The 14,530-nt window shown below is 37.4% G+C and overlaps 1 protein-coding gene and 1 long non-coding RNA gene across 2 annotated transcripts in view; one reads left to right on the top strand and one right to left on the bottom strand.

The window, feature by feature from the left end:
* Positions 1–386: 386 nt before the first annotated feature.
* sdr42e2 (short chain dehydrogenase/reductase family 42E, member 2) overlaps positions 387–14,530 on the bottom strand; it is a 32,613-nt gene continuing 18,469 nt past the window's right edge. The window contains exons 8-13 of the mRNA XM_065269187.1: positions 14,317–14,399; positions 4,985–5,122; positions 4,812–4,877; positions 4,642–4,705; positions 4,484–4,557; positions 387–1,584 (exon numbers count right to left, since the gene is read on the bottom strand). Coding sequence (XP_065125259.1) covers positions 1,363–1,584; positions 4,484–4,557; positions 4,642–4,705; positions 4,812–4,877; positions 4,985–5,122; positions 14,317–14,399 — 647 coding nt within the window. The 3' untranslated portion in view covers positions 387–1,362. The remainder of the gene's footprint in view (positions 1,585–4,483; positions 4,558–4,641; positions 4,706–4,811; positions 4,878–4,984; positions 5,123–14,316; positions 14,400–14,530) is intronic.
* Positions 9,089–12,144, top strand: LOC135750397 (uncharacterized). Its single transcript, XR_012336480.1, has 3 exons — positions 9,089–9,444; positions 10,418–10,539; positions 10,681–12,144. It is a non-coding gene; the product is annotated as an uncharacterized lncRNA (long non-coding RNA).

The raw sequence follows: 14,530 nt of genomic DNA on the forward strand, positions 1-14,530 counted from the left end.
TCTAGCTATACAGTATCCGTCTATGTCTGTATTCAGTACATTTTCAAAAGTGAATTCCTGGAAATGTTATAAACTGCCAAGGAAACAAAAAAGAAAACTTAATTTGATAATCTGATAAAAAATGGACTATGAGATTAAAGGTGACATACAGTATGTTATTCAGGAAGTGGAACAATATATACAATTAATTGTTGGAAGACCACAACAATCTGTACCATTACCTGTGGCCAGATGCATAAACATAGCCACTAAGTCAATACATTTTAAGTCTGACCAAATAGCAATGAAAAAGTTATTATCACTCTTGAAGACTAAAATTAGATGAGTAACTTGGAAAACTAGTCTACTCGTTAACATAATATGGATTTTATATATATATATGTGGGAGGAAACCAGAGTACCCTGAGTAAACCCACGCTGACACAGGGAGAACATGCAGAAACCAACAATGTCCAACTAACACCATTCTCAAGCTTTCATTCACATAACTTGGACTAAAATCTGATTTGGTGCCTGACAAAATAAAGGTTTAGATTAAGACAGGCACAGATTTGTGAAAATAAAATTAATTTAGCCATTTAATTATATTCAGTACAACATAAATCAGACATGAACTTTGGATGGGGTTTGAACGGAGGGTTGTAAGCTATTTTCTAATATTGTATAATGCAAACAATACGTCAAGTACAAAATAATCAAGGCATGTTTTCACACAGTTTTTTGCTAAATAAGCATAACATTTAATAATCTTAAGTTATATGCACCTATATAACAATACATATTCATACAGAGCTAAATTTACATATATTTTTAACAGTTAAATATATGAAAAAAACAATGCATTTTTCAGCATTAATAAACAAATCAGTCCTGTAGCTCAGTTGGTAAAGCATTGCGATAGCAGCGAAATGATCATGGATTTGATTCCCAGGGAACACACATACTTTTAAAAATGTATACCTTTAATGCACTGCAAGTCACTTGGATTAAACTTTCTGTCAAATGCATGAATGCAAATAAATAGAACACTGATGCAAAGACACATCAAAGATGCTTTTGAAAGACTCACTCAATGAACAAATACTGTAAATAGTGCACTACAATAATTGCTGTATTTACAATGTTATTTAATTTAATAGCATCAGCAAAATCATGACAAATATATTGTCATTCAATATGTTGTTGATTCATAAACTATCATCGCTATTCCCTCAAATACTAAACCTCTCTAGAAGGAATAAACCTGGATTAATTCTGCTCTGCTAAATAACTTATGAGCTAAATATGTGTATGCTTTAAAGAAGGCTGGTATGATGAGGTTTGGGCAGAAGATGTGGACTGGAGGGTTAAAGTCTACAACTCCTACGGTGCAGAGCAATACATTATGGCCATGAATCCCATCAGAAGAAGCAGGAACAGCAGGAGGATGTACTCTGTGTTTGAAGGAGACACAGCAGGGCACGATGGTCGGCTCCGTAGGTACTGATCCACCGAGTCGGTAAAACTGTACCTCTTAGGAGAGAAACCCAGTTCTCGCTGTGCCTTCTCAATTTTAAAGGTGTGACTGACTGCAATGTTTCTCACCTGAGAGAGATGCAGGGGTCAGACAGAGAACATGTTATCAGAAACCACACTTTAGACCTGAGGGATGACATGATAGGACTGATGTTTTTTATTTATAAATCAGACATACAGGTGACATCTGTTCAGGTGTTTAGTGTCACGAGATACAAGCTTTGAATGGTATGTTCTGAGCTTTTTTAAGTTAGTAAGTAAGTTAGTAAGCCTATCGTATCTGGATGCAGAGTTCTGGTGACTTGACAGCTCCAGTCACTGTTCACTTTTTACAGATCAAATTCCGAGGGCTTCACATTTACTAATGGCTTTAATGACCTCCTTTTACCTGCCATTACTTTTATATAAAGCTGCTCTGTTCTCTGCCCTGTGCTCTCCTGGCACGGTCAAATGCCCCATGGTCTCTCTCCCCTTACCAGTCTACAGATTGAGTATCTACATGGAAAATCTCCACTGGGCAAGAGCCAGGACACATCTTGTCTTATACTCTGAACCATCGCACTGGTGTCTATAATCAAAGGGGAGGCATGCATTAAAACCATGTTGACCTACATCATGAATATTAATTAGGTGACATAACACTCACTCAGTAATGGGCAGCTAAGAAAGCTTGCCCCATAAGGCAAAAATAGAAATTTCTCTGGCCAAAAATATGTTTTAAATATATGTTAAATACATTTTGTAGAAAGTAAAGCTTATGTCACAGTTAAACAAGTAAATCAGTAGTTTGAGTCATAGAAATTTTTTAGGGTCCACATGGACTTCAGCTCTGCTTCTGTGATGCTTACACGTGCATTGTGAATGCTAAATTCCTGTGGTTCTCAAACTGGGGCCATGAGATTGTGCCAGGGGATTCCCAGTTTTATGACATTTTATAAAATACATGAATTAATCATAAATTCTGTGAAATTAATCCTCAGAAAAATAAGGTTTCTGACCATCAGCACTACATTGATAGTGACCATCAACATCTTAACATTATAAATCAACTTAAATGACAGCTTAATGTATTTTTATATTTTGACTACATTACATTTAAAAATGCTTGTGCTGCTTTTTTGTCACTGGGGTTATTATTTTAGATGACAATTCAGGCTTCCCTGAATGTAATTTGACCATTTAATTTGCATACATAATCAAATACAGAAAAAGTTAATGTAATATTAAAAAATTGTCTTGATTAGTAATAATTTACTTTAAACAGGCATGCGTAAAGTTCTACTGTCTGACCTTTTTCTATTTCTACCATTGTGTTTTTTGTTGTAACAGTAGAAATAATTGAGGTTGAGTGATCAAAATTGAATGATGATATCCTTAAAATGCTTACTAATGAATGCAGCAACAGTTAGGTAGATACAAAAACCAATATTATTCTATGAAACTGGGCAACTCTGATGCTAGAAAACCAATATGCCATGCAGTAACACCAGTGACGCAAAGTGAAACCAATGACAAAAGGAAAGCAATATTATGTGTTACAATATTAAAACAGTAATGAAATGCTAACAAGTCTTTATTAATATAATTTCTGAGGCTTTTATTAAACCTTATGTTGATAAAAAGTTAGTGGTGTTATTGATTGTCACTGGTGTTATCGTCATGTCACTGGTGTTACCAGCAGCAACAGTAACACCAGTGACGATAACAGTAACAAATCTGCAGACACAATGGCATATCTAAGATTGATTATTTATAATATTTAGTTGATATTTTAGTTTTTTAAGTAGTCCCTTAATGTCACTAAACCACGACTCCAGACCCGAGGGACAAGCCAATTTCATGGTACTGACTGTGTTCTACAATATATATAAATGGTTTGCAATATAGCTGTCTTGCATATGTTTTTTTTAAATAATAATAAAAACACTTTAATGAAAACAAAAAACATATATTTTGTGTCATTATCTGACAATTTTAAATGTTTTTCCTGGTGGTTGGGGCTGGGACAGGAAAGCCACCATTTTCATAGAATGACCCGTATAATAAAATGTTTTGATTAATTCAAATTGTAAGTTTTAGAATGCTTTATGTCTTAAATTTTCCTTGGGGGGCCACGAAGGGATGCACCGTACACAAGGGGGGCCGGAAGTCGAAAATTTTTGAGAACCAACCTGTAAACATCAGCACTAAACATGGTGCTGCAAATATGCAGTTCACATGTGCATTGCGAAAAATGGACGTAGTTGTGTTAGCAGTTGTGTGTCTGAAACTGCCGGATGTAGCATCTATTTACATATATATCTATGGTCCAAGGTGGTGCAAAAGAGTGGAGAAAGAGACTAATTTGCATATCTATAGATCCATGTATACTAAATGAGGCAAGGGTGTAGAGCTACAAACAGGGATGAATTTAAAAGCCACCAAACCCTTCCATGTTTTTCCTATTTAAAGACTGTTACATGAGTAGTTACACATAAGTATGGTGGCACAAAATAAAACGTGGCGATATTTTTAAGCGCATAAAAATGAGAACTATATTGTATGGTGGAAGAGCACTAGTTTGCAGCACTTGCAGTAATATTGACGGAAGTTTGAGAGAGAGGGAATAGTCAGGAGTGAATATACTTCGCTTTTAAATCCATTCATGTTTGGCTCTTAAGGAATAAATGGGGCTAGGCTAAATGTTAACAGACATTCTACTTACCACAAGTAACTTTCCAAATACATCTTAATTTGTTTTACTTACCCAAACCCTTTTACTAACCCTACCCCTAACAGCGTATTAATACACCACTGAGAGTTAGTTGACATGTAGTTGAAAATAACTTGTATTTAGTAGAATGTCTACAATAGACTATTGAAATAAAGTGTTACCCTTTGCTATTTGCCTGGATTCTTTACAGAAACATTACAGAGTAAAACACAGAGTAAAACACACTGTAACGTAGGATGAAGGAAACTAATTTACCTCATTTCTCGTTAGAAGCAATGGGATTTCCACAATGGGACTCAGGGCTACATGCAATCGCTCCATAAGAATTGCTGAAGAAGACAAGAAATTTAATTTAGCCCAATTGCACAATTCTGCCATGAACTTAACTAGATAAAATTTGCATTTTATTGCACCTGCTGTGTAGACCAGTGACACAGGAATGTGAATCAGTGGTCGCCTATAGCCCAGTCTTTTAAACTACAGAAACAAAGATTTACTACTATAATAGACAGAATAAATATGAGCAATTATGCTATGTTATTTACAGTTTAGGTAAGTAAGCCTATGTTTAAATCTTACTTACCAAAGGTGTCAACCATTCAAAGACATTGACAGACTCCCCATCATTGATGAAGTAGGCCTGTCCACTCTGAAAAATACAAACAAGCACCAATAACTTGCATTTCAAACAAAAATACAAACAATTACCAATAATGTGCTTTTTAAACTGCTGATGGCTAAAAAAGGAATTTTTACCGCAACAAAGGCTTTCTCCGCTGTGAGCCCTTTTGCTGCTAAAACATGTGCCATCACCAGATTATCCACATGAACCCAGTTCATCTTGGCATTTGGGTTTCCAAAACGAAAGCTAAACAACCTCCTCTCCACATTTATCTGTGCCAAGAGAGGTAAGAAGAAACTGTTATAATATACAATCTGTGATCAATAATCAATACACAGGCTGTATTTTAGCACATTCTTCGCATTCTTCCTCACAGCATGTACCTGTGGCAGCACAGGTGTGTGTTCATACTGAATGCACATACAGACAAGCATGTGTTTGCACTGTATGTAAAGTCTGTATGAGCACATTTTTCACATTCTTCTTACAGTACATGTGGGAGCACAGGCGGCCATGTGTTCATACAAAATGTAAAGTCACAGCAAAAGCTCAGACTGTATGTAAAGTCACAGCAGAAGCACAGACTAAATTCAAGCAGAAGCACAGGCCATATGTAATATCACAGCAGAAGCACAGGCGGTCATGTGTTAGCACTTATGTAAAGTCACAGCAGAAGCAAAAGCTGTATGTAAAGTCACAGCAGAAGCACAGACTGTATGTAAAGTCACAACAGAAGCAAAGACTGTATGTAAATTCACAGCAGAAGCACAGGCGGGCATTTGTTTGCACTGAATGTACAGTCTCCCACTACGCGTGGGAGCATAGGCCGCAATGTGTTCATACTGAATGTAAATCAACAGCCGAAGCACAGACTATATGTAGAGTCACAGCAGGAGCACAGGCTGTATGTAAAGTCACAGCAGGAGCACAGGCTGTATGTAAAGTCACAGCAGGAGCACAGGCTGTATGTAAAGTCACAGCAGGAGCACAGGCTGTATGTAAAGTCACAGCAGGAGCACAGGCTGTATGTAAAGTCACAGCAGGAGCACAGGCTGTATGTAAAGTCACAGCAGAAGCACATACTTTATGTAAAGTCACAGCAGAAGCACAGACTGTATGTAAAGTCACAACAGAAGCAAAGACTGTATGTAAAGTCACAGCAGAAGCACAGGCTGTATGTAAAGTCACAACAGAAGCACAGACTGTATGTAAAGTCACAGCAAAAGCACAGACTGTATGTAAAGTCACAACAGAAGCAAAGACTGTATGTAAAGTCACAGCAGAAGCACAGGCTGTATGTAAAGTCACAACAGAAGCAAAGACTGTATGTAAAGTCACAGCAGAAGCACAGGCGGGCATGTGTTTGCACTGAATGTAAAGTCTCCCACTACGCGTGGGAGCATAGGCCGCAATGTGTTCATACTGAATGTAAATTAACAGCAGAAGCACAGACTACACGGTATGTAGAGTCACAGCAGGAGCACAGGCTGTATGTAAAGTCACAGCAGGAGCACAGGCTGTATGTAAAGTCACAGCAGGAGCACAAGCTGTATGTAAAGTCACAGCAGGAGCACAGGCTGTATGTAAAGTCACAGCAGAAGCACATACTGTATGTAAAGTCACAGCAGAAGCACAGACTGTATGTAAAGTCACAGCAGAAGCACATACTGTATGTAAAGTCACAGCAGAAGCACACACTGTATGTAAAGTCACAGCAAAAGCACAGACTGTATGTAAAGTCACAACAGAAGCAAAGACTGTATGTAAAGTCACAGCAGAAGCACAGGCTGTATGTAAAGTCACAACAGAAGCAAAGACTGTATGTAAAGTCACAGCAGAAGCACAGGCGGGCATGTGTTTGCACTGAATGTAAAGTCTCCCACTACGCGTGGGAGCATAGGCCGCAATGTGTTCATACTGAATGTAAATTAACAGCAGAAGCACAGACTATACGGTATGTAGAGTCACAGCAGGAGCACAGGCTGTATGTAAAGTCACAGCAGGAGCACAGGCTGTATGTAAAGTCACAGCAGGAGCACATGCTGTATGTAAAGTCACAGCAGAAGCACACACTGTATGTAAAGTCACAGCAGAAGCACAGACTGTATGTAAAGTCACAACAGAAGCAAAGACTGTATGTAAAGTCACAGCAGAAGCACAGGCGGGCTTGTGTTTGCACTCAATGTAAATTCTGTATTAGCACATTCTTCTTCACAACATGCACAGTACGTGTGGGAGCATAGGTGGCAATGTGTTCATACTGAATGTAAATTAACATCAGAAGCACAGACTTTATGTAAAGTCACAGCAGGAGCACAGGCTGTATGTAAAGTCACAGCAGAAGCACAGACTGCATGTAAAGTCACAGCAGAAGCACATACTGTATGTAAAGTCACAGCAGAAGCACACACTGTATGTAAAGTCACAGCAGAAGCACAGACTGTATGTAAAGTCACAGCAAAAGCACAGGCGGGGTTGTGTTTGCACTCAATGTAAAGTCTGTATTAGCACATTTTTCTTCACAACATGTACAGTACGCGTGGGAGCATAGGCGGCAATGTGTTCATACTGAATGTAAATTAACAGCAGAAGCACAGACTATATGTAGAGTCACAGCAGGAGCACAGGCCGTATGTAAAGTCACAGCAGGAGCACAGGCTGTATGTAGTCACAGCAGGAGCACAGGCTGTATCTAAAGTCACAGCAGAAGCACAGGCCATATGTAAAGTCACAGCAGAAGCACAGGCGATCATGTGTTTGCACTGTACGTAAAGTCACAGCAGAAGCACAGACTGTATGTAAGTCACAGCAGAAGCACAGACTGTATGTAAAGTCGCAACAGAATCGAAAACTGTATTTAAAGTCACAGCAGAAGCACAGGCTGGCATGTGTTTGCACTGTACGTAAAGTCTATATAAGCACATTCTTCTTCACAACATGTACAGTACGTGTGGGAGCATAAGCGACAATGTGTTCATACTGAATGTAAAGTAACAGCTGAAGCAAAGACTATATGTAAAGTCACAGCAGGAGCACAGGCTCTAAAGGCCTGGTATACTTTTTATGCGTAGGCGAGGGTCAGTGTACAGTATGCGTTACGCAAATTTCGCACCCAGATATTATGCACAGCTACTTCATGTACTACGGCTTTTGATCAGTAAGTCCTTATCGATCTGAAATGCTTGAAAAAGCAACACTTGTCAAACACAATCATACATATTCTTTATTATCATGAAAATACCTGAAAAGGTTTGAAGAACAGCAATATAAATATTAGGGCTGGAGCAGAATATTCAAATATTCGTTCCGTGGGTTGACATTCGATTTTCAGTTTTGAGATTCGAATAAAATATAAATATTTTGCAGCGTTATTAATGCAGAGCTTTTGCCAAGCAGGAAGTGCGCTTCACGTTCCCGCTCTAAAGGTGGCGCAGAGAGACCAACAGCCACCGAACGCCACCAGTGGAAGATCGCCTCAAACGGAAAGCACGTTTCCTGCTTTGGCATTTACGCTAATAAATCCGGCTTGCGCTGTTCTGTAGTATTTTTAAAGTTTATTAATTCTAAACGTGTAACATGTCCATATTGTACAAAAAAGTACTACACTCCCTTGGGTCCGCAGCAACACATCCGCCACATTATAAAACTGTAGACAGACAGACACACACAGATTCCTGACTTTATTAAAGAGAAAAAAATGTTCAGCCCCTCCTTCCGAAGCTTCGTATATTCGATTTGATTTCTACAAGAGCTTCGAAGCTCAAAAAATGGTATTCGGAACAGCCCTAATAAATATATCGGCTGTTTCTCAATATGCGTTCTTCAGTGATCTTGTGTCCTTGTGTCCTCGCTCTACGTCATCATTTAAGGCGACGTTCAATTCCAATTCTCAAGAACACAAGTACAGAGGACGCGTGAAAATACCCGGATGTGTTCTTGATATCTGGGGAGGTCACATAACCAGCAGGAAGATCGTACACATCTCAATTCTCACAAGTGCGTTCTGTGTTCTCGCTACCTTCTGAGTTCGTTTTTCCAAGGTCGCCTGGCAAGACCAGTCTCCACGAGAACGCAAGTCCATTCTTTGCGTTCTTAGAATTGAGAAACAGTCATCCTTAAAACATTTCCTGGAGCTGCGTGCACTGTTAGACATTTCTGTAATTTTTACAGTTATTTACTGTTTATCACCCAGTATAATACTGTAAACTATTTATACAGTACATAACTGTAAATCGCGTTGCATTTTGGGAATTTTCTGTGACATCATACATCATATACAGTAATTTACTGTATTTTTGAAAATTGCTGTATGCTACTGTATATTTTCTAACAGTCTTTTGGCGGTATTTTCCTTATTCACACAAATCCTTATTTTATTTTTCTCAAAATCATCATTTTTGACAATTGTATACACACAGGCGTTGACTTATTTTAGCTAAGGAACCATGTAGCAGCACAGGTGTTCAGAGGACCGATTTCAGGTGTGCACATAAACTGAAGAGTTTTCAAACAAGACTTTATGGACTTTCCCTGGGACAGCGGCGCTTTTCAGTTGAAGATACACGAGAGGAGAGAATGAAAAAAGACCAGCAAGGTAAAATAGTTTATATAAGTTATTTATTATCAGACCCGCGGTTGTTGTTTACCCGAACGGGACATTTTAAAACCGTTAAACGGACGCGTTGCTTAACGTATAACGGTAATATTAGTTTACCAAAGTCAGTATAAACCTAATAAATAAATCATACTAACGTTCTGTGTATGCACGCCTACGAGCACGCGCGGTGCGTTAAATTACACGCTAGTGTTTTCCTTTTATAAAACTATTATGAAGAAATGCTTAACATAGCCTAATGTATACGTCAATGATATGAAAAGATCAGATTTAGTATATAACGTTACCTGAGAGAATAATTTATTAATAAAAAGCATATTTAACAAAGTACCCTAAATTACATGAAGCTGGGAGGAAAACTCTTATTTGCAAGTTACCACGTTGTGTTTATATTCTCATCCGCTTGGCTTTACCTGTTAATTAATTATGCGTTATTAATAAGGTGTATAACTAAATTTTATCTTTCAAATTCGTTAAACTACGTTAAGCATTTTAGAAAGTCCATGTGAACATAATAAGAGTTTGCTTAACATTTAGTTTTACAAACGACTTCAACGTATGAGCGTATGTTATGTTATGTGTTTGTGGTGGCCAATCGGAAAAACATTTTATTTTAAATGTGAATATGTTTAAACATAAAGGCTGAAACCTAATTAGCATAAAATAAAGTTTTAAATGTGTTTTTCTTTTGTATTACATTGCTTTTGAGGCCAAGGTAGCTGTACAGTAAATATTCAGCCTCGATCAGAAAACCACGTCCCACTGTCATAACACACAGACCTGTGGCCATGTGCAGTGATTCGAGTAGTGTACATCTACTCTGGTTATCATTTCAAAACAGTATTTACTGAAAAATATGAGTGTTTAGCATCATGTATTAAATGTGTTAAATATGTCCTTTTTTCCCTGCATTTATTCTGCTGTCTAAAATTCTTTGGGAGGATAAACGAAGGAGGATGTAACAAAATACACTGAAAGAACTGGAATGAGAGACAAGTGAGGATGAAGAGGACAACAGAATATCCATCCTTTCTTCACCACCTCACAGAGTTTGAGTGAAACAACTTGTATTAGGTGAGACACTTCTCAATAAGAAACAGTATGTGCTGCATATATGGGTTAGTTAGGTCTCCCTAATTAACTAACAGCTGTAACAAACAGTACTGTAAAAACTGTGGTTCAAAATCATTATGACCATCTTTCTTTTGCTTACAGGACTCACAGGATTATTTTATAACAAGACTGATTATTTTATACCAGAAGTATGGTATTTTTTTGAAGCTACTGTATTATTTCTTATGACAATTCATTTTGATGTGCATTCAGAACTGTAAGTTGGTAAGTACTGTACATTTACTGTATTTACTGTAAGTAAAGGCTAAAGAGTATATCTCCTCTAGTTCTAAGTTCTAGTTCTAAGTTCTAACAACGTTCCCAAAGGTCCCAATAATGTTAAGCCAACATAAAAGTGTCCAGTTTTTAAATTGTTTAGGAATGTTTCTTGATTGTGCGAATGTTAGAGGAATGTTACATTTTATTTTCAGACAATGTCATGTTTAAATGTACTCACAATGTTTAAAACACATGTTTAGTATATTTTATGAATGTTTATATGCAATATTTTAACAGAACGTTAAGAAATAATGTTTTACAACAGTTTGTAAATAATAGAATGTAATGTTTTTTTTATCATCATTACAAGCAAAAACATTCATAACGTTATTCGGAACTTTGGGAACTTTCAAGGAACGGTCTTAGAACCTTTCTCTGTGGTTGAGCATTGTGTTAGCATCATAAAACGCCATGGGTTCGAACAAGGGAATGCACATGCTGATAAAAAATGTAAACTTTGCGTTGCACTGTATGTTATTTGCCTTTTTCTGTAAATGTGAAGATAAATGTAAAGACAGACAGTCATTGTTTCAATTTAAACCAGTTCTATTTTAAGAGAACTTAACCAGACTAAATAAAAGGGTCACAAAAATTTTAATTTTGCTATTATGATGCTGATTTTGTGGTGTTATGGGTTTTCTGGTTACAGTGGTAGTGGATCATGATCACCTCTCTAGCTTCAAAAGTAGGATGCAAAATGTATAACACCAAATCATTAAAGCATAACTCCATGTAACTTGACATAATTTAAAGTCGTATAAAGGCAGACATGATTGGGTGTGTGAAGTCCTATGCCAAAGACTCTCCAAATACTGCATCTACACATTCTTCCTGATGTGTATATTTTGTTGGTATATCCTGGTTGTTGCAGACCTGACAGTAAATTTGACTGTGAGCATCCTATCCATCAGGTATGGCTGTTTACTTGCATTACTCATTTAGAGAAATGATGGGTCAAAATTGATTTATATGGATTATATTTTCATCACCCCTTTTTGTATGTCTTTGGGACACTTGAAATATATAGCACGTATAATGTGGAGCCATTTTATAATGCGGTCACAGACTACTCCCATTGTAACTGGAAAACCAAAGAAAATCATTGTTTAAATTATAAAATTATCATTTTTGGATTAACTAAACCTGTAATCAGTGTTAAACGTATGTATGTTTATAATTTGTGTTATTTTAAATGTATTACTGCAATGTATTACTAAATGTATTTGAAATGTGTATGGTTTAAATGTAAATTTCACAAAACTTCTTAAAGTATTTGTATTGTTTTAAATAAAGGCTTCAATATTTGAAATGGTCTCTTTGAATTAAATGTTAGCAGTATCTGTAGGTTAAAATGTAAAAATTAATTTTATCTAATAATTATAGCTAATTTAAATATAATAAAAATGAATTTATAAAAAAAAGAAAAGTAGTATAATATACAGTAGTATACTGTAAACCTGGGTTTTTTTACGGTAGCACACTGTATTACATATTTACAGTAGCATTTAAATACTGTAAAATGGAAATACAGTTTAGAACTGTAAATCTTCTTTACAGTAGCCTACTGGCAACAGTGTTGCCAGTAGGTTACTGTAAAAATCCTTGAAAATGTCTAACAGTGTGTGTCTGGTTCTTCATCTGCAGCGCATATTGAGTTTCTGCACGAGAGCGCTCCCTGGCTTTTGGATGTAACGGCATTTCACCGTAATTCATTGAGAAGCATAGCAAGCATCATCAGCCAACTTATAGCTGCACCCTAATTTTGGTCAGTGTCTCCGCAAACCAACCACACTTTTTTTGCCATGGTTTATGCATCTGATGGAAAACAAACTTTGCCATTTCTCTAATTAGGTTGCTCTGTATTTTGCACCTGGTTACTTTTGGCATATTTCTTGTGTTTATGTTTAAAAAAATGTTTTTACATTAAAAATACACTTATGTTTTTCCCAAACTATTTGTGTTGATTTGTTATATAAACAAGTGATTTTCATAAAGTTATTACCATGCTTGACAATTTTTGTAATAACCAGTTTTTCCGGACCTATGAAAATGATGAGAATTCAGATTTGGACCTTTGAATGTAAACTTTGTGAACCCCTACTGTATGTAAAGTTGCAGTAGGAGGATGGGCGGGCATGTGTTTGCACTTATGTAAAGTTGTAGCAGAAGCACAGATGAGCATGCGTTTGCACTGTATGTAAATTCACAGCAGAAGCAAAAACAGGCATGTGTGAAGTAGCAGAAGGATGGACAGGCATGCGTGTGCACTGCATGTAAAGTTAGTTTTAGCACATTCTTCATTTTAGCATGTACAGTACGTGCAGGAGCACAACCTGGTATGCATTTGCACTGTATGTAAATTTGCAGCAGAAGCACAGGCAGACATGCATTCAAACTGAATGTAGTGTCACAGCATAAGCATAGGCGGGCATGCCTTTTTTACTGCATGTAAAGTCGTAACAGGAGGATAGACGGGAATGTGTTTGCACTTATGTAAAGTCACAGCAGCAACACAGGCGGACATAGTTTGCACTGTATGAAAAGTCAGTTTTAGTACATTCATCTTTACAGCATGTACAGTACATCTGAGAGCACACTCAGCACAGACGGGAATATGTCGTACTCTATGTAAAGACAAAACAGAAGGATAGACGGGCATGCATGTGCACTTCATGTAAAGGTAATTTTAGCACATTCTTCATTATATACAGCATATACAGTACAGTACGTGTGGGAGCACAAGCTGGTATGCTTTTGCACTGTATGAAAATTTGCCACAGAAGCACGGGTGGGCATGCGTTCAAACTGAATATAAAGTCACATCAGAAACACAGGCGGACATGTGTTCAAACTGAATATAGAGTCAGAGCAGAAGCAAAGGCAGGCATGACTTTTTACTGCATGTAAAGTCCTAAAAGGAGGATGGACGGGAATGTGTTTACACTGCATGTAAAGTCAGATTTAGCACATCCTTCAAATTTTTCTTAACATCATGTACAGTACGTCTGGGAGCACAGGCGGGGATGTGTTCGTACTGTATGTAAAGTCGCAGCAAAGCACAGACAGGCATCCGTTTGAACTATATGTAAAGTCACAGCAGAAGCATGGGCTGTAACCTAAGCTGCTCACAGACTCCATTAATATTACACAGGTCTGGGCACAGTAGCACAACTTGGGCTGTAGAGTACAACTTGTATGTATTCTAACACAACTGTGTGTGTGTGTGTGTGTGTGTGTGTGTGTATGCGTGTGCGTGTGTGTGTGTGTGTGTGTATGCGTGTGTGTATGCGTGTGCGTGTGTGTGTGTGTGTGTGTGTGCGTGCGTGCGTGCGTGCATCAGGTAAGGCTGGTAAGGATGATTCTTAGACAAATTTCAAATTAAATCTTTTGAATCTTGACTATGGGGTTGAAACTAAGTGTGTTTTTGTGTCAGAAGGGTAAGGGAGGACTTGTACAGACCATCACCCTGTGTAAATGTCTTCTCTCTTCAGGACCATAGATACCAGAGGGACGAAGCGTACATGTGTGAAGAAGGCCACCACCTAAAACAATACCATAATATTAGCAGATTAAGCCATACAAAGCAAACTTTCCACTGTCTGCATTTATTTATTCATATTTATAATTTTAATTTAACACAGGAATGCTTATCAGCCGCAGTTTAGATTCTGAT

Source organism: Paramisgurnus dabryanus, chromosome 3, assembly GCF_030506205.2.
Source record: "Paramisgurnus dabryanus chromosome 3, PD_genome_1.1, whole genome shotgun sequence".
NCBI lineage: Eukaryota > Metazoa > Chordata > Actinopteri > Cypriniformes > Cobitidae > Paramisgurnus > Paramisgurnus dabryanus.